This window comes from Pseudorasbora parva, chromosome 15, assembly GCF_024679245.1.
Source record: "Pseudorasbora parva isolate DD20220531a chromosome 15, ASM2467924v1, whole genome shotgun sequence".
NCBI lineage: Eukaryota > Metazoa > Chordata > Actinopteri > Cypriniformes > Gobionidae > Pseudorasbora > Pseudorasbora parva.
This window is the reverse complement of record NC_090186.1, coordinates 24,034,586-24,061,482: the sequence shown is the minus strand read 5'-3', so window position 1 is coordinate 24,061,482 and position 26,897 is coordinate 24,034,586. Positions and strand designations below refer to the sequence as shown.

Below are 26,897 nucleotides of genomic sequence, written 5' to 3'. Positions count from 1 at the left end.
TGTCACACAAAAAAAAAAAAAAAATGGTGTACTGTGCTAATTAACTGAGACTTCTTACAGCTCTTACAGGTTGTTGGCCTTGTTTGTTTCGTTGCTTCTATTGCTATCCCCTTTTTTTTAAGTCGCTTTGGATAAAAGCATCTGCTAAATGATTAAATGTAAATGTAAATGTCACGCCGGAGACAGGTTTATTGAGGATGACGTGAGGCAAATTCAGAGGAGACACTAATTGACACGGTCTCTGCAGACACTCCAGGGATGCGCTCGTCATGTCTGGGCAAAGGTCCACCATCTGATCTGGATATGGCCTGGATCCGGCTGACTGGAGTAAACCTCGGGATAAACAGAGAGACTAACATTAGCGTAGATGCCACTATTTTTATGATGTAACGAGAACATCAGGTGTTATGGAAAGTGTTTCCGGTTGTTGATTTGTGGCCTATAGAATGTTGGTCCCCTCCTCTTCAATTGCTGTGCGAAATTGCTGGATAATTGGCAGGAACTGGAGCACGCTGTCGCATACGCAGATCCAGAGCATCCCAAAAGGTTCCGGCTGACCAAGTTAATGCAGCCTAACAATCAGTCAATTGATTTGAATAGTGTAAGTTAAAAATGTTCTGTGTATGCCATAGTAAAGAGATGCATTTTTAGTCTAGATTTAAACTGACAGAGTGTGTATCCTTTCTGAACAATGTTAGGAACACTGTTCCAGAGTTTAGGTGCTAAATAGGAAAATGATCGACCGCCTGCAGTTGATTTAGATATTCTAGGTATTAACAACTGGCCAGAATTTTGAGACTGCAATAGACGTGATGAAGTATAATATGTTAAGAGCTCGCTCAAGTACTGGGGAACTAAACCATTTAGTGCTTCGTAAGTAATAAGTCAGATTTTAAAATGTATGCGATGTTTAAAAGGGAGCCAGTGCAGTGTTGACAGAACTGGTCTAATATTATCATACTTCCTGGTTCTAGTAAGAGCTCGAGCTGCTGCATTTTGGACCAGCTGGAGTTTATTTATTAAGCGAGCAGGCCAACCACCCATAGAGCATTACAATAATCTAGCCTTGAGCTCATGAACGCATGTACTAACTGTTCAGCATTTTGCATTGAAAGCATGTGCCGTAATCTAGATATATTAAGATGGTAGAATGCAGTTTTACAGATGCTAGAAACGTGGCTTTCAAATGAAAGATTGGTATCAAAGAGCACACCCAGGTTCCTCACTGATGACGAGGGCTTGACAGAGCAGTCATCAAGTGTTAGACAGTATTCTAGGTTACCATAACATATGCCTGCCCATACTATAACCCCACTATACCACGGGCCACTCAATCCACAATGTTGACATCAGCAAACCACTCACCCACATGACGCCATACACGCTGTCTGCCGTCTGCTCTGTACAGTGAAAACCAGGATTCATCCATGAAGAGAACACCTTTCCAAAGTGCAAGATGCCATGAAATGGAATGTGAGCATTTCCCCTCTCAAATGGGTTACTACAACAAACTGCAGTCAGGTTGAGACCCTGATGAGGACACAGAGGAGCTTCCCAGAGATGCAGAAATTCTTTGGTTATGCAAACCGATTGTTGCAGCAGCTGTCTGGTTGGCTGGTGTCAGACAGTCTTGGAGGTGGAGATGCTGGATGTGGAGATCCTGGGCTGGTGTGGTTACATGTGGTCTACTGTTGTGAGACCAGTTGGATGTACTGCCAAATTCTCGGAAAACTTCTTTGGAGAAGGCATTGGAAGATAATTGAACATTCAATTCACTAGCAACAGCTCTGGTGGACATTCCTGCAGTCAGCATGCCAATTGCTTGCTCCCTCAACTTGCGACATCTGTAGCATTGTGCTGTGATATAAAACCGAACATTTTAGAGTAGACGTTTATTGTGGTTAGCCTAAGGCACACCTTTGTCTAATCAGCATATTGATATACCAGACCTGTGAGGTGGATTGTCTTGATAAAAAAGTGCTCACAAACACAGATTGAGATCAGCTAATGATAAATTGGGGAAAAAACAAGTGTTATTGCATAGGTTGAGCCCAATTGGATATTAATGTAAAAGAGAGTTTACAATTTCTTATGTCGAAACCTTATGATAAATCATAGAGAAAGCTACACACCAAAATAAGATCCAAGAGATTTAAACTTTTGAATTAACTAATTTGTGTGAATTAAATGATAATTTTGTCATGTGGAATGTAAGTATTTGTTGTGTGTGTGAGAAATTATTTGGACAGTGAAAAACAAAATGCATTTTTTATGATCCCTGCTATTTTTTTTAAATGATAAATATCTCAAGGAGATGTAAAATTATGGAGTGCACAACTAAGAGAAGAACCAAAACAAGACGAGACATATTTTATTTTTTATTGATTTATGAAATTCCCAATAGCTGTAAATTGTGAAAATAGTCTATATATTTATAGTCTATATATTATAGTCTATATATTTCTGTTTAGCATTATTAGAATTCAAACAACCCAACCAGCATACAGCATGTTTAATACTGCAGTGGTTTTTAGTCCTGGTTCTGGGGACCCACTGCTCTCTGAGGAAAGTGTAAACAGTCCATTTAGAGACTAGAAACATCTCAAGCTTTCTTTGATGTAATGGTTAGATGTAATACAAATATATAAGAGGACTGTATAGCAATAAGTTTACACATTATATTTGCAATATTTTAAGTTTGCGGAACAAAATAAAGTGATTGGATTAGCAGTACAGCAAATAAAAATTGGAAACTGAGCTTCCGCCATCTGAATGTGTAACTGACAAATTTTTTACAGGTTTTTATAAAACTCTTTTTGGACTGTAGACTGGTAGATTGAGATCTTTGATTTGTACTGATGTGATTTCTGTGTGTGTTCAGGGTTTAAGGAAAAGCAGTGCGTGTGGGCGTGTTAAGAAGACTGTTGTGCCTCGTTCCGTGCCTAACATGGTACAACTGGAGAAATACATTATCTCAGAGGATTCCATCTTTCTTTTACTAGAGTATGCTGAGGGTGTGTTGTTTTTCCTTTGTTTTTCCTTTAAAACTAAAAGCCTAAGTGTGTAAACAAGAAGTTTACTAGTACTTCCTCTTTGTCTCGTCAGGTGGTAAATTATGGACTCATATCTGCAAGTATCTGCATGGCAGCAGTCCTGACGAAAGCTTCAACATACCTTTCATCCAGAAAGCTACAGCTATACATTCAACCCTGACTCCTGTGCCCACCGGTTCCAGCAGTGCGGATTCTCGGGGCCTAAGCATTGAGGAGCGTCCTTTAGAAGCCCAACTGCCAGACTCGGGTGCCACCTCTGAGGAGGAATGCACCAACAGCTACTTAACACTATGCAATGAGTATGAGCAAGAGAAGCTGGAGCCGGAGGAAGACCACTGCACACAAAAACATACATGTTCAGTGTTAAACACAGATAGTCTGTGCTCTCCAATTTCAATGCAGGAGCTGTGCTTCTTCACTGAGGAGGATCAGCTGGCTGACTTTATGGATCAATGCACACGTTCACCTGACCATCTGAACCAATCACCGCCCAAGGAGCTCTTATCCAGTGAGAGTAAAGATGTCTGCAAGCCACTGTTTTTACCTTCAGATGCTGGTATAGAGGTCACAGAAGAGCCACTGGAGAAGCTACAGGAAGTGTCTGATCTCTGGAGGTCTGATGGTGATCAATGCTCAAATGAGTTGGTGCCAGTCATTTCCTTTAAAGAGGCTGTATTGGAGGATGCCAATGTCAGCTGTGCTGTAGAGGGACAACCGCCTGATCTTTTGGTCAATCTGCCAGCACTCGAAGGGGGCACAGTAGACGTCTTAGCGGAGGAGCTTATCGCTGAAGGCATTGCTTTCGCTGTTGTAGACCAAACCTCTCCCACATTTGGCAGGCCAGATGTTCTAGAGAGAGGAGAGAAAGCTGAGTTGGACTTGTCTGTTGATATAGCCACTATTCCACTTCTACATAAACCATCAAAAACACCTTTTAACGCAGATTTATTGACTCTGTCTTCCTCCATGCTCTCTGGCATGCTGGACTCAGCTGTACCCAGAACTCAGAAGAGCTTTGTTGAACATGAAGTTGTGTTGTTGGGGTCAGAAGGCACTTCAGGGGAGCAGGAGGTTGAGAAAGTGTCAAAGTTGTTTCAAGAGCTGGATAAGTTGGCCGCTGTTTCATTAGACACACGGATCCCTGAGGCTCTGGTGAGGAGCTGGGCTGCTGACATGGTTGTGGCTCTAGATGCACTACATCAAGAGGGAATCATATGCCGAGACTTGAACCCCAGCAACATACTACTAAATAACACAGGTAATTTTTTTGTATGGCTGATTAAAAAAAAATGATTCCTGATTGCTTAAAACCAAAAATTAAGGAATTGTTCATTTGTTACTTTTAATGATTGACCTGGGGTCCGTTCTTCGTACCTCGCTTAATACATGTGAGATTATTTGACCGATTTGACTGTCCCTTTTAATAGTGATAACTAGGGCTGGACAATAATTCAATATCAATATATATCGCGATATATTTTTTTTCAATAACGGTGATATGATTTTTAAACACATTTCCGATATTTCGATATGACTGACGTTCAGGGCGCATGCCATCAGAAAGAGCAGAACACGATTGGCTTCTTGCGTGATGACGTAGGCCTACACCACGGACACGCAGCCAGTGCTCAGCAGTAGTAGGCTGATAGATCCAACGCGGCACGTTTTAGCTACAAAGAGAGTTTCCCTGACCGCAACACAAATGTGACTGAACGAGCTTCCACAAGTAAGGAGAAATAAATAGTTGATAAGAGAAGAAAGACTAACTTTCTTAAGTGGCGTGGAAGTGGTTCGTCTATCTAAAGCACTATTCGCACGGGATTAGTATTATCTAGGGACCTCTGTGATTTAGAAATGACTCCTCCACATCTGAGTTTTGCGTGGCGCATTCGCACGGGATAAGCAAAGCCTGTGATTTTACTCGAATTTACTGACTTCTCCCGGATATGATGTTCGTTATAGATAGCTGTATGAAATCATAAACAGGCATCGATATCGTTTTGATTATTTTACAGTAGCCTAATAAATAAATATAATTTCGTTCAGTTAGCGAACAGACGCCATGCATTGAGCTCAGACCAGCGGCAGGAATCAGATTTCATTTATCACGAGTAGGAAGCTGACAATATACGGCGGAAGATTCAGTTTCAAAACTAAATGTAAAAGCGCCTATTTAAACAAGATTGTCATTGTACTATACTGTTCTGTTATGTTTTTCATTCAGAACAGTATTGATGTTAATATTAAACACACCATTCAATCAGATTACTCTCAAATTGATACTCATTCTAAAGTGAAAGTATAATCCGTGCGGGCGCGGCTGCACGGGAATTAACGGTGCGCATTATGAATGCAGACTTTATTCTTCGTGAAAGATAAAAATAGAAATGCTCACAGGAAGAAAAAAAGCTTGCAAAAAGTATATACAATCCGCCTAATCCTGGCCAAATCACAGAGATGTCGATTCGCACGGGACTAATGTTATCACAGGACCTCGGTGTTCGGCGAAATATGGTAGGTAGGCTAATTTGCGGGGGAATTTTTACTTTACAAATTACAGACATGGCCGATTCGCACGGGATTAAGATCACAGACATTCTCTGCAATTATTACAAATCACCAGAGGTCCCCAGATAATACGAATCCCGTGCGAATGGGGCTGATATTAAACTTGTGCCGGAGAGGTGCCGACTAGGGGTGTAACAATACATCGACATAGATGCATCAATCTAATGTCTAACAATACGATGCCAATCCTTACAAATAATCCATGTAGACTATTTATGTAAGAGGAAAGTGGCACATTTGTTTTAATACTTTCCACATTTGCACACAATGTCATGTATTAACACCAATGCGTTCATTCTCGTTTAAATTACCTTTCAAAGCTTGTGAAAGACGGTCAGACATGGCTTCACGAAAATGTATCATTTGCTCGTGTTTAAAGCCTTGCAAAAAGCAGCGTGCACTCATCTCAACCAGAGCACAAATAGGCCACTGAATTGAGTCTTTTTTTTTTTTTTTTTTTTGTGCATCAGTAGATAAAGGTATAGTTTTGCATAAAAGGAGAATATAGCGCTATGAATCGTTCTTCACTGAAATTTAAAACTTAAAAGAAAATGCTCAATAAACTGCGCCTGCGAAGTGAGAGTCTTGTTTATTTGAAGGTGATTTCACATTTCTTGTTCGTATAAAGGCTAAATACAAATAAAAGGTGAACATTAATTTATTTGTACCGTTTTTTTTTTCTAAAATATTATATAGTTTTATAGGAGGAGGTTTCATAGACTTGGCAAATTAATTTGTAAGTTTGTAGGTACAGAAATCCTTTGTGGCAGTTCTTGGTAGTTTTTCTAAAGCTTTTATGTAGTTCATATCGATATTGAAATTATATCGTATCGACCAAAATTAAGAAATATATCGTGATATAAATTTTGGCCATATCGTCCAGCCCTAGTGATAACTGATCTCTGCAGATTGGATTAAAATATATGGATTAAGTTGTCTGAAATCACTGCACGTTCTTGTGTTCCCTGAAGAAGGCAGATGCCTTTACTCGAAACCACGATCAGCAATACAGCGATTGATGACAACGTAATGACATATAATTAAAAAAGGCCACCTGGCAAAAAAAAAAAAAAAAAAAAAAACTTGACAAAGAAAGAACTTGACTGTAGTGAGACTTCCATGACATGAATTGGCACAATGACAAATAATTTTGTCTCATTATAATGGGAAACAACTTTAAAATATTTTGTAATTTATGGTCATACAGAAAAGCATAAGGTATTCAAAACTAAAGGATCCATTTTTATTTGAGTATGCTGTTTTGCAAAAAAAAAAAAAATTAACATCTGCATCTCTGTTTCTTTACCGTTAAGTTTGTGTAGTGCGTCACAAAAAGGAATCTACTCAGCATATAGCCTACTTGCAAACTTTTTCATGCCTTTTGAACTGTTCTTTTGGGATGGTACTTGCAGTGGGTGCAGAATTATTAGGCAGGTTGATATTCTGATAATATTTTTTATTTCCAGACACATTTTACCAGTTCCAAACCACATTTATTTTAATAACTATTCATTTTGTATTTATTCATTTAGAAAGTGATACATAATTATTAATGAAGGCTGGAAATGAAAAACGGTATGCTTATATTCCGGTATGCAGAATTATTAGGCACTTTTTCTTTTAAAGATACAATTCTATTTTTTGTTTTGTTTTTATCAATTGACGTGCGTGTGTGTTTGTTTGTCTGTCTGTCTGTCTGTCTGTCTGTCTGTCTGTCTGTGCGTGCGTGTGCGTGCGTGCGTGTGCGTGCGTGTGCGTGCGTGCGTGTGCGTGCGTGCGTGCGTGTGCGTGCGTGCGCGTGCGTGTGTGTGCGCGTGTGTGTGTGTGTGTGTGTGTGTGTGTGTGTGTGTGTGTGTGTGTGTAAATGCCACTGGCTATTTAAAGGATATAGCCCTTAAATATAATTTAAGCCATTTTGAGGGGTCTTGAATTATAACTAAATATTAAAAATTACTAAATATAACACTACATAACTTTTTTTAAAAGCTGTTGTGTAATCTGTGGTGTAAAACTCTAACTCTCTCAGGTCGTGTGCAGCTGACCTATTTCTGTAGCTGGAGTGATGTAGAGGAGTCATGTGACCCCAACGCCTTCTCTAAGATGTACTGTGCACCAGGTCAGCTTGTCTTAACATTATAGACACATTCTGTACTGTTTTGTGCTCATTAATTAAATGCACGTATTTCATCTTTCATTGAGTTCACTATTCACCTCAATCAACTATGGACTTTTAAAAAATCTAAAGCAGAATTTAATAATCATAAAAACTCTAGATCAAAATATCCATTCAAACTGAACTGTGCCACAGTACCATTCTAACGTGCAACTGCTGTTTATCAGCCTGCGAAATCACATCAGCCTATGCATTGGTGAAGAAGCAAAAGACCACTAACCCGAGAGTTGAAAGAATTATAAGCACATTTAGAAACATATCTTAAAGGGGGGGTGAAATGCTGTTTCATGCATACTGATCTTTTCACACTGTTAAAGACTTGGAATCCCATACTTAACATAGACAAAGTTTCAAAAGTTAAGGTGGACGTTTGATGGGAGTATTTCTTTGTCAAAAATACTACTTCCGGTTAGTCATAAGTTTCGGCAAGTTTTTTGAGATCATGCGTCCCCTTTGACGTTAATGGGGGCGGAATTTCCTTGTATGGGCCTTACGGACAATTCTACCGGAAGCGCGTGAGAGAGAGAGAGGGAGAGAGCAAAAGTAACAGGCTACGCCCATCAAAGCGCTGGCTTGTAGGATGCTGGACAGGTGATGTGCACATAACAATGTCACCAAAAAAGTGCGTTTTTGGTTGCCAGACCAAGACAGTCCTGCACAGATTCGCCAAAAACCCTGGGTTAAGGCAACAGTGGATGTAATTTGCTTTTCCGGATCAGCAACAGAGTTGCGCGAATGTTTATATCTGTTCGCTGCATTTCGGTGCCGACTATTTCATAAACAAGGCCCAGCTCGACGCCGGATTTTCCCAATCGCCTAATGCTGAATGATGGAGCAGTCCCAACGTTAGAAGGGTGAGTGAGACTGCTTCAAATGTCTGTGTTTTTTTTAGTCCGCTTACTGTCTACACAAACCACGCGTAAACACACAAACACACGTGCACAACTGCACTTCCAACATGTACACCTTCAAAGACAAAAATACGACGATATAATTCAAGTATAAATATGTAAATAACACAAGCCGCTAAGCATATTATATAGTTAGTGTATAACTTGTACCACATACAGACGTCCTGCTCTAGTCGTTTTTGCTGCTGCTCCTGTTCAACTGCAGCCTCTGGATCTGATTCCGGATCATAGATGTATGGCTGTATCTGATTAAAAGCCATATTTTTATTTTGAATAAAGTTTTTTTCCCGCTGTTAGGGATGACACAGCTTTACGACGCACTCGACTCAACACAATAGCAGCAGCGAGCACACGTCATTATTTAGCTCCGCTCACACGACACGCCCCCACCCGCTCGGCTTTTTTCGGAAAGACTCGGAACAGCGCATCTTTCTTATATAATTATTAAAAAAATAAAGACTTTTCGGAGATATGCAGGATGCAATGCTACTCTATAGGTACTCAAGATTGACATGACACTGACTGAAACTGAATGTTTCACCCCCCCTTTAATTTTTTATGGTTTCTGTTCAATGGTTCAAAGGGACCCCCTATTAAACCCTCTAAAGCCCGTTTGCGGTGCGTATGCGATACAGGAGCAGCATGAGCTGTTGTGCTTTCACATATGCCGCATTTGCAGTGCGTAACTGATGCATGGCTGTATACCACAAACACAGCATTTTTTCAAAAAGTTGTTAGGCTACTAAATAAGGCTGCACGATATTGGGAAAATATGCGATATGCGATATCGTTGTTGAATATTGCGATAACGATATTTCTTGCGATATCACATTTCCCTTGAGAAATGCTAGATTTAATAGCTTTTTTATATATATATATATATATATATATATATATATGTAACGATCATACTAAAATAAACAGGTAATAGATTATCTTCTGATCTAATTAAATGCACTGAGAACAAAGGCTTTTTTTCCCTTTTTATTTAACGGTTAAGGTGCAAACATTTATAGTTTAAATTAACACTATGAATGACTGAAAACCTTGGCACATATTTGGATTTCCGGTTTGCTGTTACCTGCCAACACAAAAAAAGCACATTACTCTCTCAAACATTACTTTTTTTTAATTCACATGTAACCATGCAATCATCAGCATCTTGAACAAAATATTCTCTTTCTTGCCTGTTTTTTATAAATAAAAATATACTATTATTAAACAAAGTGTACCGGCCTTAAATAAATTGGTATTTAGTGGAAATCCTAACATCTTGTCAACATCCACCAGAATAAGTGTAAACATATTTCAGCACAATGCAATGTCATATGTGCTTAACAGTGAAAGGAATTTTATTTCAAGTTTTTTGCCAGGAAAACTAGCATATTGACCTTGGTAGGTTTTAAACACGTGCGTTGGCATGTCACAACATTTCCTGCTGTACTAAAAAGTCTCTCAGAAGGTGAACTAGTTGCAGGTATACAGAGATACTTCCTGGCTAGTTTACTCAGGTGTGGGAAGTTGACCTGATGGAGTCGCCACCAAGTGAGAGGGTCCATTTCACTGTCTATGGTGGGAGACACCAAGTAGCTGTTCAGTTCAGCCTCCACAGCGTGCGATGGTACCACAGATGATGGAGCTGGGGATGTCTTGAAGAAACTGCCCAGGGATTTTTTTGCCTTCTTTAGGATGACATCTGATGGACCCTGGTGGTCTTGATTACTTAGGCTTTGCTCCTAAAATAGAAAAATAAAGTAAACTAAATATTGCAATCAAATCTAGTAATAGTGTATTATCATCACTTACTATTGTCATATAAACATTTACCTTTGACACAGTTGCTTCAATTTCAGACATCACCCTGGCACTGATGTCTGACACCTTGTCACTGCTGATGTAGCCGACTTTGAATCTGGGGTCCATAAAGGTGGTCATGTCCAGAAGTTCTTGAGTTGCTGGGTTGTCGTACTTACTGTTCATGTAGTCTAGAATCTTCATCTTTATGGACTTTGTTAAATCACTGTCTTCTTCATTTGCAGCAAGAACTGAGGTGTTCATCAAGTGAAGTACAGGTTTCACGTACGAAACACTTACGTAACTTTCACCTGACAAAGCATCTGTAAATTCTTGCAGAGGCTGCAATGCCTGGTTTATGGACTCAAGTACATCTAGGTCCTGAGAAGAAGGAACCAAATGTCTTGACTTTCTGTTTGCTGACAGGAAGTCACTTATGGCCCGCTGCTGCTCCAAAACTCTCTGAATCATTTTCTGTCTCGAACCCCACCTTGTAGGGCATTCTGTGATGAGGAAGTGTTCCGGGAGGTTGTGCTCTTTTTGTGCATTTTTCAGGGCCATCTTCTCCTTCCAGCTGTGGGAGAAATGTCCAACTAATCTTTTGCAAAGACCAACAGCTCGAGTAATGCGCTCATCACCTTTAACAGCATTTTCTGAAGAGAGAAGACAAAACAAGGACATACGGGGTTAAATAACATTGCAATATTATAATTACAATTTTATATAAGAGCATTTGAGATAGAAAACAGTCGGCTACAATTTACTATCCCTTTCCTAAATAAAATTTGTCTTAAATATTATTTTAAAAATAAATATCGAAAACTATTTCGAATAATGGTCATTCATTAACATTAGTTAATGTATTAACTGACATGAACAGTACATTTGTTACTGTATTTTTCATCTTTGTTTATGTTAGTTAATAAAAATACAGTTGTTCATGCTAGTTCACAGTGCATTAACAAATGTTAACAAGATTTTAATAACGTATTAGTATATGTTGAAATTAACAGAGATAAATAAATGCTTTATAAGTGCAGTTCATTATTAGTTAATGTTAACTAATAAACCTTATTCTAAAGTGGTACCGAAATATAATCTAAAATATAATATCATGCCTACATTCAACTACACCTTTTCTGTTTTCATTGAAATATTTGCAAATATAAACAATTAAAACTCACCGATGGCCAGATGCAAGCGGTGACCGAAGCATTATAGTCGGACCCAATTGTTCACTTCGGTAGCTTTCACCACATTAGCGCCGTTGTCTGTAGTGATGGACACTTGATTCTCTTCTTTTAAAGGGGGGGTGAAACACTCAGTTTCAGTCAGTGTCATGTCAATCTTGAGTACCTATAGAGTAGCATTGCATCCTGCATATCTCCGAAAAGTCTTTATTTTTTTTATAATTATATAAGAAAGATGCGCTGTTCCGAGTCTTTCCGAAAAAAGCAGAGCGGGTGGGGGCGTGTCGTGTGAGCGGAGCTAAATAATGACGTGTGCAGCAGCGCGCTGCTATTGTGTTGAGTGCGTCGAGTGCGTCGTAAAGCTGTGTCATCCCTAACAGCGGGAAAAAACTTTATTCAAAATAAAAATATGGCTTTTAATCAGATACAGCCATACATCTATGATCCGGAATCAGACCCAGAGGCTGCAGTTGAACAGGAGCAGCAGCAAAAACGACTAGAGCAGGACGTCTCTATGTGGTACGATATACACTAACTATATAATATGCTTAGCGGCTTGTGTTATTTACATATTTATACTTGAATTATATCGTCGTATTTTTGTCTTTGAAGGTGTACATTTGGGAAGTGCAGTTGTGCACGTGTGTTTGTGTGTTTACGCGTGGTTTGTGTAGACAGGTTAAGTTAGTGTTTACATAGAAAGACACGGAATAGTAGCGCATTTGAATGAAGAAGCGTGCTTATTTAGTTCAACATATTTCCCCCCTCTTTGTGTATTGTTGAGTGCTTTTACAATACACAAACATAAAGTTACACATATAGTGGCCAGCTAAACAAATGTACACGCACTACACATCGCATGCTCCATTGATCAATTTCTATATATAGTAATATAGTAACTATACGTGATCATGTTTGGGCTACTTGATGAGCATAGACACAGACATTTGAAGCAGTCTAACTCAGCGCCCGCGGTTCTAACGTTGGGACCTTTATCGTTGGGACTGCTCCATCCTTCAGCATTAGGCTATTGGAAAATCCGGCGTCATGCTGGGCCTTGTTTATGAAACAGTCGGCACCGAAATGCAGCGAACAGATATAAACATTCGCGCAACTCAGTTGCTGATCCGGAAAAGCAAATTACATCCACTGTTGCCTTACCGCGGGGTTTTGGGGGAATCTGTGCAGGACTGTCTTGGTCTGGCAACCAAAAACGCACTTTTTGATGTCATTGTTAATTGTGCACATTACCTGTGCAGCGCAGCCTACGAGCGCTTTGATGGGCGTAGCCTGTTACTTTCGCTCTCTCCCTCTCTCTCTCTCTCTCTCACGCGCTTCCGGTAGAATTGTCCGTAAGGCCCATACAAGGAAATTCCGCCCCCACTAACGTCAATGGGGACGCATGATCGCAAAAAACTTGCCGAAACTTATGACTAACCGGAAGTAGTATTTTTGACAAAGAAATACTCCCATCAAACGTCCACCTTAACTTTTGAAACTTTGTCCATGTTTAGTATGGGATTCCAAGTCTTTAACAGTGTAAAAAGATCAGTATGCATGAAACAGCATTTCACCCCCCCTTTAAGTTCCAGCTGGCTAAAACTTCCCGCAGTCCATGGGCTATGTTTTCACTGGTGTGGGATTCGGGAAAATATACAACACCCAGACAACGTGCTTTTAATTCAAAGTCTTGTGTAAGAAAGTGAACGGTAAAGCTCATGTAGGGCTCGGTTGTACGACTGGACCACAGGTCAGTGGTGCTAGCGTAGAATTCCACTTGCCGCAGCTCTGTGCTCACTGTCTTCACGCAGGTGTCGTACATCTGTGGAATGGAGACTTGAGAAAAATAATTTCTCGATGGCATCTGATATCTCCGGTCCAATTTGTTAATCAGACTCACAAAGCCATCTCTGCTCACGGTGTTAACAGGCATCATGTCTTTAGCTAAAAAACGCGTGATAGCTTCTGTTAATTCCCTGTGGCGTTTCAAAGTTTTTTCATAAGGAGTTACATTAGCAAAACTTTGATCAATGCTTGTTTGTGAGACTCTGTTTTTTTGACTTGGAATTTCTTTAGCAGTTTTGGGCTTACTTTTGAAGTCGTTATACAGCTCCCTGTGGTTGTGTTCCAGGTGACTGTGGAGATTAGTTGTATTTCCTCTCGACGTGGCCACAATCGTTCTGCATGACTTACAAAGTACCTGCATTTGTGACACGTCACCTCTCTTGAAGCCAAAATATTGCCATATTTCAGACGTACAGTTCTTTTTAGCCACAAGTTCATCGCTGTCATTATTTTCCTCGCTCGTCTCAACTCCCGCCATTAGTTTTAATTTTCCAACATCTGCTCTGGGCGCTCTTCTTACCGCTCTGAGCCAGTAGGTACCTCTTACTGAGGAGGCGGGGTATAAAGATAGTAAGGCCCCATCTGATTGGTCAATTTTGGATAAACGACATATGCATGCAACGCACAAATGCTTGGCACATTTTTTATTTAAAAAAATGTTTTATATATCGCACGTCTCCGCGATACAGATATCGCATATACTATTATCGCGATGGCGATATTTTCGATATATCGTGCAGCCCTACTACTAAACATGGCTTGTCATAATTGCAATTCTCTTGTATACAAGACGGGTTTAAAGGCACTAATATAACCGGCATTTTATTAAATTCCTTTATTCCAATTCCTTTATATTTATGTAGCCTTTATATTTATATATTACGTTGCTCGTACAACGCAAGTGGCAAACAATTTAAACATATGTTATAGTCAATGTTAAAATCACAAACATTATAAGAGACAAAAAAATCTTGTCTTTTTTTCATACATCTTTTTCTAAGAAATCCAGCAGGTCATAAAGAACTTTGTTTTTCACCTTCAAGAAAGGAGGAAGGATGAGTGCTATCCATTAAGTCTCCTTATTTAACTAAATGCCAGGTATGGTGTCGTTTTCCTTGCTTTACCCAAGACCAAAGCCATGTGATGACTTTGAAACACAGTAGAATTATGAATTATATTCAAATTATATGCATCTGAGGTGAAATTATTAGATTTTCGCATCGATAAATGTTTATTTTAATGCAAACAATGTGTCACTTAATTCAGCGCATGGAATGGATCACCGGACCGCATCCGCTTGCAGTGTGAAAGCTGTAATCCGTTAAATTGGGTACGGAAAAAAATATGCACCGTATACAGAGTATGTGTAAAAACGGGCGTAAGACTATAGATGAGTCATGAGTCCCAAGAAGAAAAAAGGGTCTTTTAAAGGTACTCTAGTTCTGAACCAACTGGGCAGTGAATTGAGTCAAAGTTGCAGATTCCTGCACAAGGACACAAACAAACAGCACTTGAAAGCATAGAGCTTTCTAGTAAAAGGAGTTCTTGCATTAAAAATGCCTCTGTAATCTCAGATGAGAGTCCAGATTTGATTAGAGAGCCCTTGTTCAAATGGCAAACTAAAGGTTTCCACATATCCAGTTTGAGGTGACATGGCAGTTATATTTGGATGGAAATTATGCAAGGCCGAAAGTTGGAAAAGTAGCAAAACAACTATTTTACTAATTTAGCGGGTTTATGAGTTGACATACACCAATTACACACCCAATGCATATTTTATTGCAAAAGCTTTCTTGCCTTTGTCAGTAAGTAAGTAAAATTAATTTCTCTTTATCTATGACATTTAGAAGTGGGCGGAATCTGTGAAGAGACTCTAGCATGTGATTGGTGGAGTTTGGGAGCCCTTCTATTTGAGCTCATAGTTGGAAAGGTGAGAGTATTTCATCAACAGTTTAATTATTTTCATGAATCATTTTAAAATGTATGTATTGGAGGGTTAATTGTATTTTTATTTTTATTCAACATGAAAATGTTAAAGCTTAAAAGGGTTAGTGTACTCAAAAATGAAAATATTTTCATTAATTACTTGCTCTCCTGTTGTTCGACACCCGTAAGACCTTTGTTCATCTTCAGAGCACAAATTAAGATATTTTGGTTGAAATCCGATGGCTCAAAAAGGCCTCCATTGGCTACAATGTAATTTACTCCCTCAAGACTCATAACAAAGCCCATCTCACTACAGTTGTTGTACAATCATTTATGAAACAACGAGAATAGTTTTGTGTGCAAAAACAAAAACTAAATAACTTGTATTGCGTTGGCCAATTTCAAAACACCGCTTCGTAAAGCTTCGAACCATTATGAATCAGTGTATCGAATCAGGGGTTCGGATTGTCAAAGTCACGTGATTTCAGGAGTTTGATGGTTTGTCATGCGATCCGAATCATGAATCGATACGCTGATACATAATGGTTCAAAGCTTTACGAAGCTGTGTTTTGAAATAGGCCATCACTATACAAGTCGTTATTTAGGGGTTTTGCACACAAAAACTATTCTCGTCACGTCATAAAATTATTGTTGGACCCCTGTGAGATGGACTTTGTAACGACGTATTTAGTGCCTTTATGAGTCTTGAGGAAATTACATTATGGCCAAAGGAGGCCTTTCTGAGCCAACGGATATTTATTTCTCTAATTCCATTCAAAAAGTGAAACTTGTATATTATATTTATTCGTTACACGCAGACTGATATATTTCAAATGTTTCTTTCTTTTAATTTTGATTATTATAACTAGCAATTAAGGAAAATCCTAAATTCAGTATCTCAGAAGATATTCACAAAGAAGGGACTGCAGCTGGAGTCAATGCTTCAAGAACGTACTCGGTTACTTTCGTAACCTCGGTTCCCTGAGAGAGAGGAACGAGTATTACGTATGGGAAAAACTCCTTTTCTCGAGAATGTGAAGCAAAACTTTTAATAAAGGTATCTATGTAAAGCGCAGTGAGCTGCACGGCCATAGCCCAGCGCGAGGAGCGCTCTGATTGGCCGGGCTGCGGCAACTGCAGGAACCTATGGTGAGGCGGCTGAGAGGAACGAACCAATGGGGGGCGTTCTAGAAGCCCGCCGAAAAAGGTGCTTATATTTGCATACAGGAGGCTATATAAGACCCTAATTCGCCATAGGTGTCAGATTTTATCTCCTTCAGCGATACCTTCGCTGGTCTCCGGAAGAAGCACCGCCGTTGAAAAGGCACCAGCGGAACCTGCAGCTGAGGACGACGGACTCCCTCTCCGCCTTCTCTGCTGTTCCAGCTACGCCATCCGGCGTTATATATCCTTTAAACTGTGTCTATGTTGAGTGTTATATGTGTTTGTGTGTGTGTTGCCGCTGCAACGCCACTTCTAGAGCTTACAGGCTTGTTCTACTCGAGGACTCTCTCGTTCCGCCGCGTCGTTAAGCGCCGCGGAAAGACGGAGCTCTTCTCACTCTCCCTCTGCTCTCGTCCCGTCGCGCTGAATAGCGCCGCGGAAAGAGAGAATGTTAGAGGACATGAGCACACTCAAGCCGAAGCTCTCTTCACTCTGCCGCCGCCGCGGCTCTTCTTCCGCCGCTGCCACAGAGTTGTTCCCACTCTTCTCTCATTCCGTCGCGCTACAGCCGCGGACAGAGAATACTAGAGTGAATAGGCGAACTCGAGCCGAAGCTCTCGTCACTATACCGTCGCGCTGAGGAGGCGCCGCGGACAGACGGAGTTTTTCCTCAGTCTTCCTCTTCTCTAGTTCAGTCGCGATATCGCCGCGGACAGAGAATACTAGAGTGAATAAACAAACTCGAGCCGAAGCTCTCGCCGTGCTAGAAGCGCCGCGGACAGAGTTTTACCTCACGCTTCCAATTCTCTCGTCCTGTCGCTCTATCGCCGCGGACAGAGAATACTAGAGTGAATAACCAAACTCGAGCCGAAGCTCTCGCCGTGCTAGAAGCGCCGCGGACAGCGTTTTACCTCACGCTTCCAATTCTCTCGTCCTGTCGCTCTATCGCCGCGGACAGAGAATACTAGAGTGAATAAACAAACTCGAGCCGAAGCTCTCGCCGTGCTAGAAGCGCCGCGGACAGAGTTTTACCTCACGCTTCCAATTCTCTCGTCCTGTCGCTCTATCACCGCGGACAGAGAATACTAGAGTGAATAAACAAACTCGAGCCGAAGCTCTCGCCGTGCTAGAAGCGCCGCGGACAGAGTTTTACCCCACGCTTCCAATTCTCTCGTCCTGTCGCTCTATCGCCGCGGACAGAGAATACTAGAGTGAATTAACTAACTCGAGCCGAAGCTCTCGCCGTGCTAGAAGCGCCGTGGACAGAGTTTTACCTCACGCTTCCAATTCTCTCGTCCTGTCGCTCTATCGCCGCGGACAGAGAATACTAGAGTGAATAAACAAACTCGAGCCGAAGCTCTCGCCGTGCTAGAAGCGCCGCGGACAGAGTTTTTCCTCACGCTTCCAATTCTCGTTCTGTCGCGATATCGCCGCGGACAGAGAATACTAGAGTGAATAAACAAACTCGAGCCGAAGCTCTCGCCGTGCTAGAAGCGCCGCGGACAGAGTTTTACCTCACGCTTCCAATTCTCTCGTCCTGTCGCTCTATCGCCGCGGACAGAGAATACTAGAGTGAATAAACAAACTCGAGCCGAAGCTCTCGCCGTGCTCATTCTACCGCCGCCGTGCTGAAGCGCTGCGGACAGAGAATACTAGAGTAAGTTAGACGAGCGAGCTCGGGCTGTTGGGTATGTCAAGAACAATGTCGCTGCAGCGCGCGCTTACTGCCAAGGAAGTTGTAATGGCTGCCTTGTCATGATAGCGCGCGCCCCTTCCACAGCGCGTTGCTGACTAGAGCGCGGCTTACGTCATAGCACGCGCTCACTGTCAGAGCATAAGGGCGTCGGAAAATGGCTGCCAAGCTAAGCCCTTTTTTCACTCTATCACTTCCAGTCCCCTTTATTCAGGCGGCTGGAAAGGTTTTTACACTGTAGACAAAGTGTCCACTACACAGTGTGCACCCCTACATAAGCACTGTTAATTCAGCCTCACAAAATCACAAATAAATCCCGCCGCGGCCGGATTACACCATATAAAGTCAACTAGCCTTATTGCAGTCAACTAGCCTGTGGTCAAACACGCTTGTCTGCATGCGCGCTTTCAGTCTAGACTAGAGCATAACGGCATTGTGGAATGGCTCACATACCACCCGCACTTCCTTACATTCTCCCAGTTCCCTTAAGTTAAGTGACTGGAGATGAAATATTGCAGTCAACTAGCCTGTGTTAAACACGCTCGTCTGCACACTAATGCTGTGTGCGTTTACACCTGTGGATTTGCTCACTGGTTTGCACCGTGGGTATTCTACGTAGGTTGTGCGCCACTGCACATTGTTTACACTACACACAAAAGAGCTTTCTATGTAGGAAATCTGCCCACTTTACAGTCTGCACTCCTGCACCCAAGCACTTTTCACAAAGTTCACTCTCGCACACACAATATAAATGTGAGGCGTGCGCCCACTGCAAAGCCTGCACCGCCAAAACTAACACTATCCCCACAGTGTTACAAGCAGTGTTACAGCACAAGCAACCCGGCTAACAGGCCCCTATTACTAAGCGGCCAGCCCCCGAATCTAATTCAACCCCTGGCTTTACGAGCCCAGGCCTGGCAGGCCATTCCTGGTATATAATATTGGGTGTTGAACATATAAAACGAGGTTCTCGCTACAGTTTTGCTCGCAGACCCCGCGATTCAAGCCGTGGTCGAGCCCTCTGTAAGAAGCAGTGTCAGTCACGTGCTTCTCGCTGAGGCATTGAGACTGTTAAAGGAGAGAGCGGCGAAAACAGTACACTCGACGCTAGCGAGTCAGGTTTTTACTGTCGCTAATTCCTCATGCCGAAAATGGGTGGCGGTCTCAGGCCCATTTTCCAGGCATCTGAACAAAGCACTTATGACACGCTCGTTTCAAGGTGCTGACGGTGAAACAAATCCTCGCGCACATTCGCCCCGGGGATTGGGTTTTCTCAATAGATCTGAAAAACGCATACTTCACGTTACGATAACCCCCCACCCCCACTACAGGCCATTCTTGAGATTCGCCTTCGAGGGGCAGGCTTATCAGTACAGTCATTGTCATAGACTCAAGACTTACGGCATAAGAACCACCACGTCTTGATAATGTACATAAAATCGCTAGGGCAGCCGAGATCAGACTCTGTTCACTGCATGGCTAAGCATCTCCTTTTATGGGCAGAGCACAATCTGAGCTCCCTAAGGGCGGCTTACGTGCCAGGTATTCTGAATCAGGGTCCGGACATGTTATCCAGAGGACCCATGTCCCCAGGGGGATGGTCCCTTTACCCGCAAACAATTCAGCTCGCACAGCACACGCTGCCCAATATTTTTTCTGCAAACGCAGGGATGCCCTGGCCCATGTTGGCCCAGACTCCCTCTATATGTTCCCTCCGATCGCGATCCAGCTGCAGCCTGTGCTTTTTAATAGCCCCACTTTGGAAGAACCGCACATGGTTCTCCATACTGTTTCAGCTGTCAGACACAGCCCCATACCTATTCTGCCAATGAAAGGGAAGGTCTGGCATCCCAATCCCGAGCTGTGGGCCCTCCACGTATGGCCCATCAACGGTATCCGGGAACCTCTCTGACAAGTTATGAACACTATTTCGGAAGCTAGAGCCCCTGCTATCTGGCAGCTCTGCTTTGAAGTGGTCAGTGGTTTTCTAACCAATGTGCTACGCGAAACATCGACGCACACTCATGCGAACTGGTGGAACCGCTCGCTTTCTCCAAGAGCTAATGGATGCGGGTCGTCCCCCCTCCATACTCGGGGTGTGTGTCTCCGCCATAGCAGCTAGCCACGCTCCGATCGCGGCACATTCACTAGGGAAAAGTGATCTTATTGTGTGTTTTCTTAAAGGGGCCAGGAGATTCAGCCCGCCTTGCCCCTACCTCGGTCCCTATTTGGGACCTCGCCATGGTTTTGGAGGCCGTGAAGGGTTCCCCCTCCTAACCACTTCAGAACACGAGCTTGAAGCACATATCACTCAAAACCGTTTTTCTGCTGGCTGTGGCCTCGGTTAACCGAGTGGGTGGCTTACCTGCACTCTCCGTGAGCCCTTCCTGTCTTGAGTTTGGGTCCAGCAACTTCAAGGTTGTGCTCAAACCGAGGCATGGTTTTATGCTGAAAGTGCTATCAACCCCTTCAGTATGCAGGTCTTTGCACTGCTTAACCCGCGTCTCAGAGAGAATAAGACGCAAACCTATTCTGCCCAGTCAGAGCATTGAGATTGTATCTAGAGCGCTCCGCCCCCTTCAGGCAGTCGGATCAGCTCTTCATTGCTTTGGTGGCCGCACTAAAGTTTGTGCTGTCATGAAACAGTCTCTCACACTGGATAGTGGATGCAGTCCCACTAGCATATAGGTCCAGGACCTAACCTGTCCTACAGGCATTTAAGCCCACTCCTCTAGAGGCATGGCTTCATCTTGGGCTTGGTCGTGTGACATTTCTTTGGAAGATATCTGTGCGGCGGCAGGCTGGGCCTCTCCGTCCACTTTTATCAGATTCTACAAGTTGGAGGTTCCAGCTCTACAAGCAGGGCTTCTCTCCATCTAGGCTCTATCTTGACCCTGGCAAACAGATTGCCTTACATTTTGGCCTGTACACATTAGTCCTTAAGCACTATTCATTCATCAAAAGATCCGACTATGTCCGATCAGCTGTTCAAACGAACCGACTCTTCCGGTTCTTCATTCCCCTTATAAGCCGCCTCTGTCGGTGTCTCGGGGGTTTATAACATGTGCTTTGGGTATACTGGGTCAGTCAGCACACACGGCGCTTTACATTGTGTTCCCATACGTAATACGAGGAACCTCTCTCGAAAGGGAACGTACTCGGTTACTTTCGTAACCTCGGTTCCCTGAGAGAGAGGAACGAGTATTACGTTCCGTGCCGTGTTTATGCTTCTCAGGTATCGCTTCAGTCGATCTTAAAACCTGACACCTATGGCGAATTAGGGTCTTATATAGCCTCCTGTATGCAAATATAAGCACCTTTTTCGGCGGGCTTCTAGAACGCCCCCCATTGGTTCGTTCCTCTCAGCCGCCTCACCATAGGTTCCTGCAGTTGCCGCAGCCCGGCCAATCAGAGCGCTCCTCGCGCTGGGCTATGGCCGTGCAGCTCACTGCGCTTTACATAGATACCTTTATTAAAAGTTTTGCTTCACATTCTCGAGAAAAGGAGTTTTTCCCATACGTAATACTCGTTCCTCTCTCTCAGGGAACCGAGGTTACGAAAGTAACCGAGTACGTTCTTGAAGCATTGACTCCAGCTGCAGTCCCTTCTTTGTGAATATCCCCCACATTTTTGAATGGGCTTTGTTTCACAATCCTCTCCATGGTGCGGTTATCCCTATTGCGTGTATACTTTTTTTCTACCACATCATTTCCTTGCCTTAGCCTCTCTGTTAATGTGCTTGGATACAGAACTCTGTGAACAGCCAGCCTCCTCTGCAATGGCCTTTAGTGTCTTGCCCTCATTGTGCAAAGTGTCAGTGGTAGTCTTATGGACAACTGGCAAGTCAGCAGTCTTCCCCATGATTGTTAAGCCTACAGAACTAGACTGAGACCATTTAAAGGCCTTTGCAGGTGTTTTGAGTGGCACCAGGTGTTTTCAATATTTAACTTTTCTCAATATTATAATTTTCTGAGATACTGAATTTTGGATTTTCCTTAGTTGTCATCAAAATTAAAATAAAATAAACATTTGAAATATATCAGTCTGTATGTAATGAATGAATATAATATACAAGTTTCACGTTCTGAATGGAATTAGAGAAATAAATCAACTTTTTGATGATATTCTAATTATATGACCAGCACCTGTATCTTAATTTGTGTTCTGAAGATGAACGGCGGTCTCACGGGTGTCGAACGGCATGAGGGTGAGTAATTAATGACAGAATTTTCATTTGTGTGTGAACTAACCCTTAATCACTCTTATAGTTTAAGTTTGTTGTTGTTCATCTTTAGTTTGCTGTGTGTATAGTCTCTGTATCAGTGTCATCCTGCTGGCATTGGTAGACACTCCTCCCTGAACATTCCAGAATTTGTGTCAGAAGAGGCGCGCTCTCTGCTCGAACAGGTACATAATACCATAATATGGTGAAAAAGGACAAATGTTTGTACTTCCATCTCTTTATTACGTAATTAACTCGGTTATAAGTGAAGTTAAATGGACATAGTGAGAGCTACTATCACTAGCATGTCTCAGTAAAGTATTATTTATTTGTTCAGTACATTTCATTGTGGATTCTAGTCATATGATGTTCTTTGCAAATCAGGCCAGTGACTGAACCGTTAACTCCACATATTCTACATTGTTCCTCTTAGCAGCATGAAAATAATTTTTTTATATTGTATTTATTTATATTATATTGAATTATATACAGAAAGTGAGCAAAGAAAGCTCCCTTTATAATGAACTGGAGCTGTCAACTTTAGTTCAGAGCAAGCATATGGAGTTCTACACTCTTGTCAAAACTCAGTGGTGATATCACTGCAATCGTGTGCCCAACAGATAAAACTGTGTTATAGTGTGTTCAGTGCCTCATCCATTTATTCTGTGGGAGTTAGGGATGGGACGATTACCGGTTTCATGATAAACCACGATAAAATGTACTGACGGTTAGTATTATTGTTTTAAATTGAATTGCTGTTTAAATTTGATTATTATGATTTTGAAAACTCGCTGTATGAGTCTGGCGCATATGCAGTGCACAATGTAATTTTTTGAATGAGAAGAAATGGTGAAAACCAGTGACAGTGATCAGGAGATTTTAAAACGGTCAAACGAGATGTTGACGGTCATTATAAGGAAGGAAATGCCACATTAAAAAGCAGCTCTATGTACTTTTTAAGCAAGATTGTATTCTTTGTTGTTTGTTGATTTTCAGATATAAATATACAGCTCTGGAAAAAATGAGAGAACACATAACATTGATTTCTCACTCTGAATTAGTCTCTTAATTTTTTCCAGAGCTGTCTGGTCTCAGTATGTGCATCAGTTCTTTTCGAACACTCATCTCATTTGAACAAAATCGTTATCATTTTCTCACTATAATCGTGTTATGACATTTTCATACCGTCCCATCCCTAGTGGAAGTACATCAAAGTATAACACTATAATTCCTTTTCACAATAAGTTTATCTCAGCAGTTAAAATGTGGTAAAAGTTTCAAAAGTGTTCCACTTGTAATAACTTAGGAAATATCCAAAGATGTTTTCAAATCATAGCGGTAGGCAGAGGAAGTCTCAAATAAGACCCTTCCCTTTGCAACCAAAGGGCTAAATTTGGGTTAGAAAATTGAACATTGCACTTTTATTTCTAAAACATGACAGGAACATTATAAGTTAACATAAGAAAACCTTATAAAATAATTACAATGCAGTCCATTAACCCTTCAATTCCACATTCTTTGTCTTTCATTATATGGAATGTCTGTGAAGTAAATTCCATTTAATAAAAACTGATGGGTTGCAGAAGGATCAACACGTTAGCGGATGTACTGTATTCTACAAGACACTCACTTAAAGGACAACAGCACATTTTTAAGTTTATCGTTATATCTTTGTGAGTACAGTCTGTTGAAGAAAAAAAAGAACCGGATTGGTGCTTGCAACACAGAGTTTTTACAGTTAATGCCCAGAGCGCAAATGTATACAATTCGGAAAGGCACAAACGCGAACAATTTCTTCTTCACTCGTGGGCATTAACTGTAATAACTGTTAACTGTGTTGCAAGCACCAATCCGGTTCGTTTTTTTTTTCTATAGACTGTACTCAATAAGATATAACGATCAAGATAAACTTAAAAATTCGCTGGAGTTGTCCTTTAAAGGGTTACTTCAGCGATTAGCATATGGCTTTGTATCAGTAGAAACCTCACAGCACAGGTTGCAGCTGTCGGCATTAATTTAAACGGATGCTAAGCATTGTAAGTGTTTTAACTTCTCAAATTAATTTCTATGAAAGTTAAGCCTCCAAAGGCATGAACTGAAAACGCACCAGACTGAACACGCGTTGTGAATGTTTGCCGCGAATGTGGTCGCGATTACCTCAGCTCTCATCACGAGAGCTGATCAGCTCATTTATGACATTAAATGTAACCTGACTCCTGCAGCGTTAGTCCTGTGAGACTCAGACGGCAACTCGATCGTTATATTGAACAGACACTACAATTAAATACTAAACGTGTCTGTTCAATATAACGATCGAGTTGCCGTCTGAGTCTCTCAGTCACTGTAATCCAGTAGTGGTGGCTTTGGGAATGGCCTCACAGGGCAGCAAAGCATTCTGGGAGTTGTAGCCTTTCATCCCCATGAGACAAAAATACATTTTCTGTCTTTTCTCAGTCTAGAAGGCACCAAATTCAAAAATAATTTCACATTTCTACTACAATAATGACCCAGTTTAAATACAGATTCATCTTTCCAGCGCTGAAGTACCCCTTTAATTATGGTTCAGAACTGTTGGTTAGTCAACCTTACTTTGCGTCTTGCACCAGTATTGTTGACCCTGGTGGGCAATCAAAACATTAGAAATCCTTAAAACATATTGTAAATCTTTATATTCCAAGTAAGAATAGTTAATTTGTCTTTAATTTTGTTTTTGAATCCACTCTAATAAATGGAGGGGACTTCAACACAAGTGTTTTTTTTTTTTTTTAATCCTTTGCCAGCTCGTTTTCGTTGCCAGTCATCATTATATTGGCCAAAAAATGTGTGATCTTTACTCCTTTGTTGGTAAAGCACAGGAAGCCTGTTTAAATGAGTGTAGATTATGGCGGTAGTCTCCCTTATCTAAAATGTTAATTTCACTTACTAGAGTTCCCTCCTAATGAGCTGATGATCTAAAATGGGGTGCATTGCTTAAGTCTACCAAAAAACGCTTTAGGAAATATAAAAAAAATCTACTAGTCATACATTTGTGGAGTTTGCGCGCAAGAATTCAGCCCTTTTAGAAAAGTGGTTTGCAACAAGCAACGTAGCTAATATGATCAGTTAAAAGAACTTGGAAGAATGCATTTACTGTGCCAAAGCTCATGTCTAGCCCTTTGCATCCACAATTCACTTTTCATTGATAGACTAGAGAACCAATGCTGCTTTCACATCAGTGATGTTGACATTTTTGACATTGATATTTTGATCTCAACCAATCTCATATGGTCACTATAAAATGTTTGTTTTCCATTAAAAAGTAAGGCAGAGTAAAGAACTAAGTAAAGAACTTGAGTAAATAACTTTTGTTTTCTTGGGATAAGTAAATGGGATAAAAATCACTCTTTTTAATTCTTGTTTTCTTCTCTCTTTTTTTTTTACTAAAACTCTCTGTCTGTCTGTTTGTAGTTGTTGCAGTATAATCCAGTGGAGCGGCTTGGTGCAGGAGTGGCTGGTGTGGAGGATATTAAGTCTCATCCTTTCTTTTCTCATGTGAACTGGACCAGTTGAACTATCTGATGCTTTACTAGAATGAGATGAAACTGTCTGAAATGGGTCTATATGTACGAAAACAATGTCATAAATACTGCAGAAAGTGTTTATTTCACAAATGCTCCTACCTACAAATAGACAGACCTCACTGTCAGTTGTGAGGAAGTCTTAAGTATTGAGGGGATAAAAAGCATTTGTGGAGGGGCAATTGTTTAGCCATTTAGATTCAAGAGTTACTTGAAAAAAATAGGAAGAGATTGTTTCCTGTTCAAATCAGATGAGTACTATCAAACGTATTTGTGGTTCACAAACTTGGTCCTGTTGTACCCCAACACATTTTGGATGTCTCCCTAATCAAACACACCTTATTCTTCTCATCCATAAGGGTATATAAATCAAACTGCCTGTCTATGTGTGTATTTAATTTATACTGTTTATAAAAAGCAGCTGACAAATTTCATTGCGTGAACATCTTTAGCATGTGCAATAACACACTTTTGGTGCGATTTGTTTGATTTAAATCGATCACTATAATATTTATCATTACTAAATATTCTCCACTAACCCATCTAATGCTGTTATTTATTAAACACTCATTAAACGATTGGTTCTTTCACTTGGTGTACAGTATTACTTTTTCAGCGATGGTTCATACTCTTGCAGACAAATACAACTACTGAGCTCAATAGAATAGAGAAGAATTTGTCATGCATATGAACGGTCAGAACACGTTACAAATGTTCTATTTTAGTTGAAAATGGTGTAATGTAAGTGGCCCCAAAGTACATAACCATTTTTTTTTTTTACAACAGAAATAAATTAATCA

The 26,897-nt window shown here is 41.1% G+C and overlaps 2 protein-coding genes across 6 annotated transcripts in view; one reads left to right on the top strand and one right to left on the bottom strand.

Moving 5' to 3' along the window:
- The window catches only part of rps6kc1 (ribosomal protein S6 kinase polypeptide 1), a 62,521-nt gene extending 35,834 nt beyond the window's left edge, over nucleotides 1–26,687 (top strand). Inside the window, exons 10-16 of one of the 4 annotated variants that reach the window (XM_067417402.1) lie at nucleotides 2,882–3,014; nucleotides 3,106–4,311; nucleotides 7,648–7,737; nucleotides 15,382–15,464; nucleotides 22,489–22,525; nucleotides 22,614–22,725; nucleotides 25,988–26,687. In XM_067417402.1, the coding sequence (XP_067273503.1) occupies nucleotides 2,882–3,014; nucleotides 3,106–4,311; nucleotides 7,648–7,737; nucleotides 15,382–15,464; nucleotides 22,489–22,525; nucleotides 22,614–22,678 (1,614 nt within the window). In that variant the 3' untranslated portion in view covers nucleotides 22,679–22,725; nucleotides 25,988–26,687. Of the gene's footprint in view, nucleotides 1–2,881; nucleotides 3,015–3,105; nucleotides 4,312–7,647; nucleotides 7,738–15,381; nucleotides 15,465–16,718; nucleotides 17,418–22,488; nucleotides 22,526–22,613; nucleotides 22,726–25,987 lie in introns of those variants that run through there. The other 3 variants (XR_010898081.1, XM_067417401.1, XM_067417403.1) reach the window with 3 other exon arrangements.
- On the bottom strand, nucleotides 9,625–11,772 carry LOC137041899 (E3 SUMO-protein ligase ZBED1-like). Of its 2 annotated transcripts, XM_067418569.1 has the most exons (4): nucleotides 11,684–11,772; nucleotides 10,533–11,152; nucleotides 10,097–10,441; nucleotides 9,625–9,786 (listed from the first exon to the last, which is right to left on the bottom strand). In XM_067418569.1, the coding sequence occupies exons 2-4, from the start codon at nucleotides 11,058–11,060 to the stop codon at nucleotides 9,694–9,696; spliced, it is 966 nt and encodes a 321-aa protein (XP_067274670.1). In that variant the 5' UTR covers nucleotides 11,061–11,152; nucleotides 11,684–11,772; the 3' UTR covers nucleotides 9,625–9,693. The 2 variants fall into 2 exon arrangements, with proteins under 2 accessions (XP_067274670.1, XP_067274669.1); XM_067418568.1 differs by lacking the exon at nucleotides 11,684–11,772 and having other exon boundaries at nucleotides 10,533–11,615.
- Nucleotides 26,688–26,897: the final 210 nt, after the last annotated feature.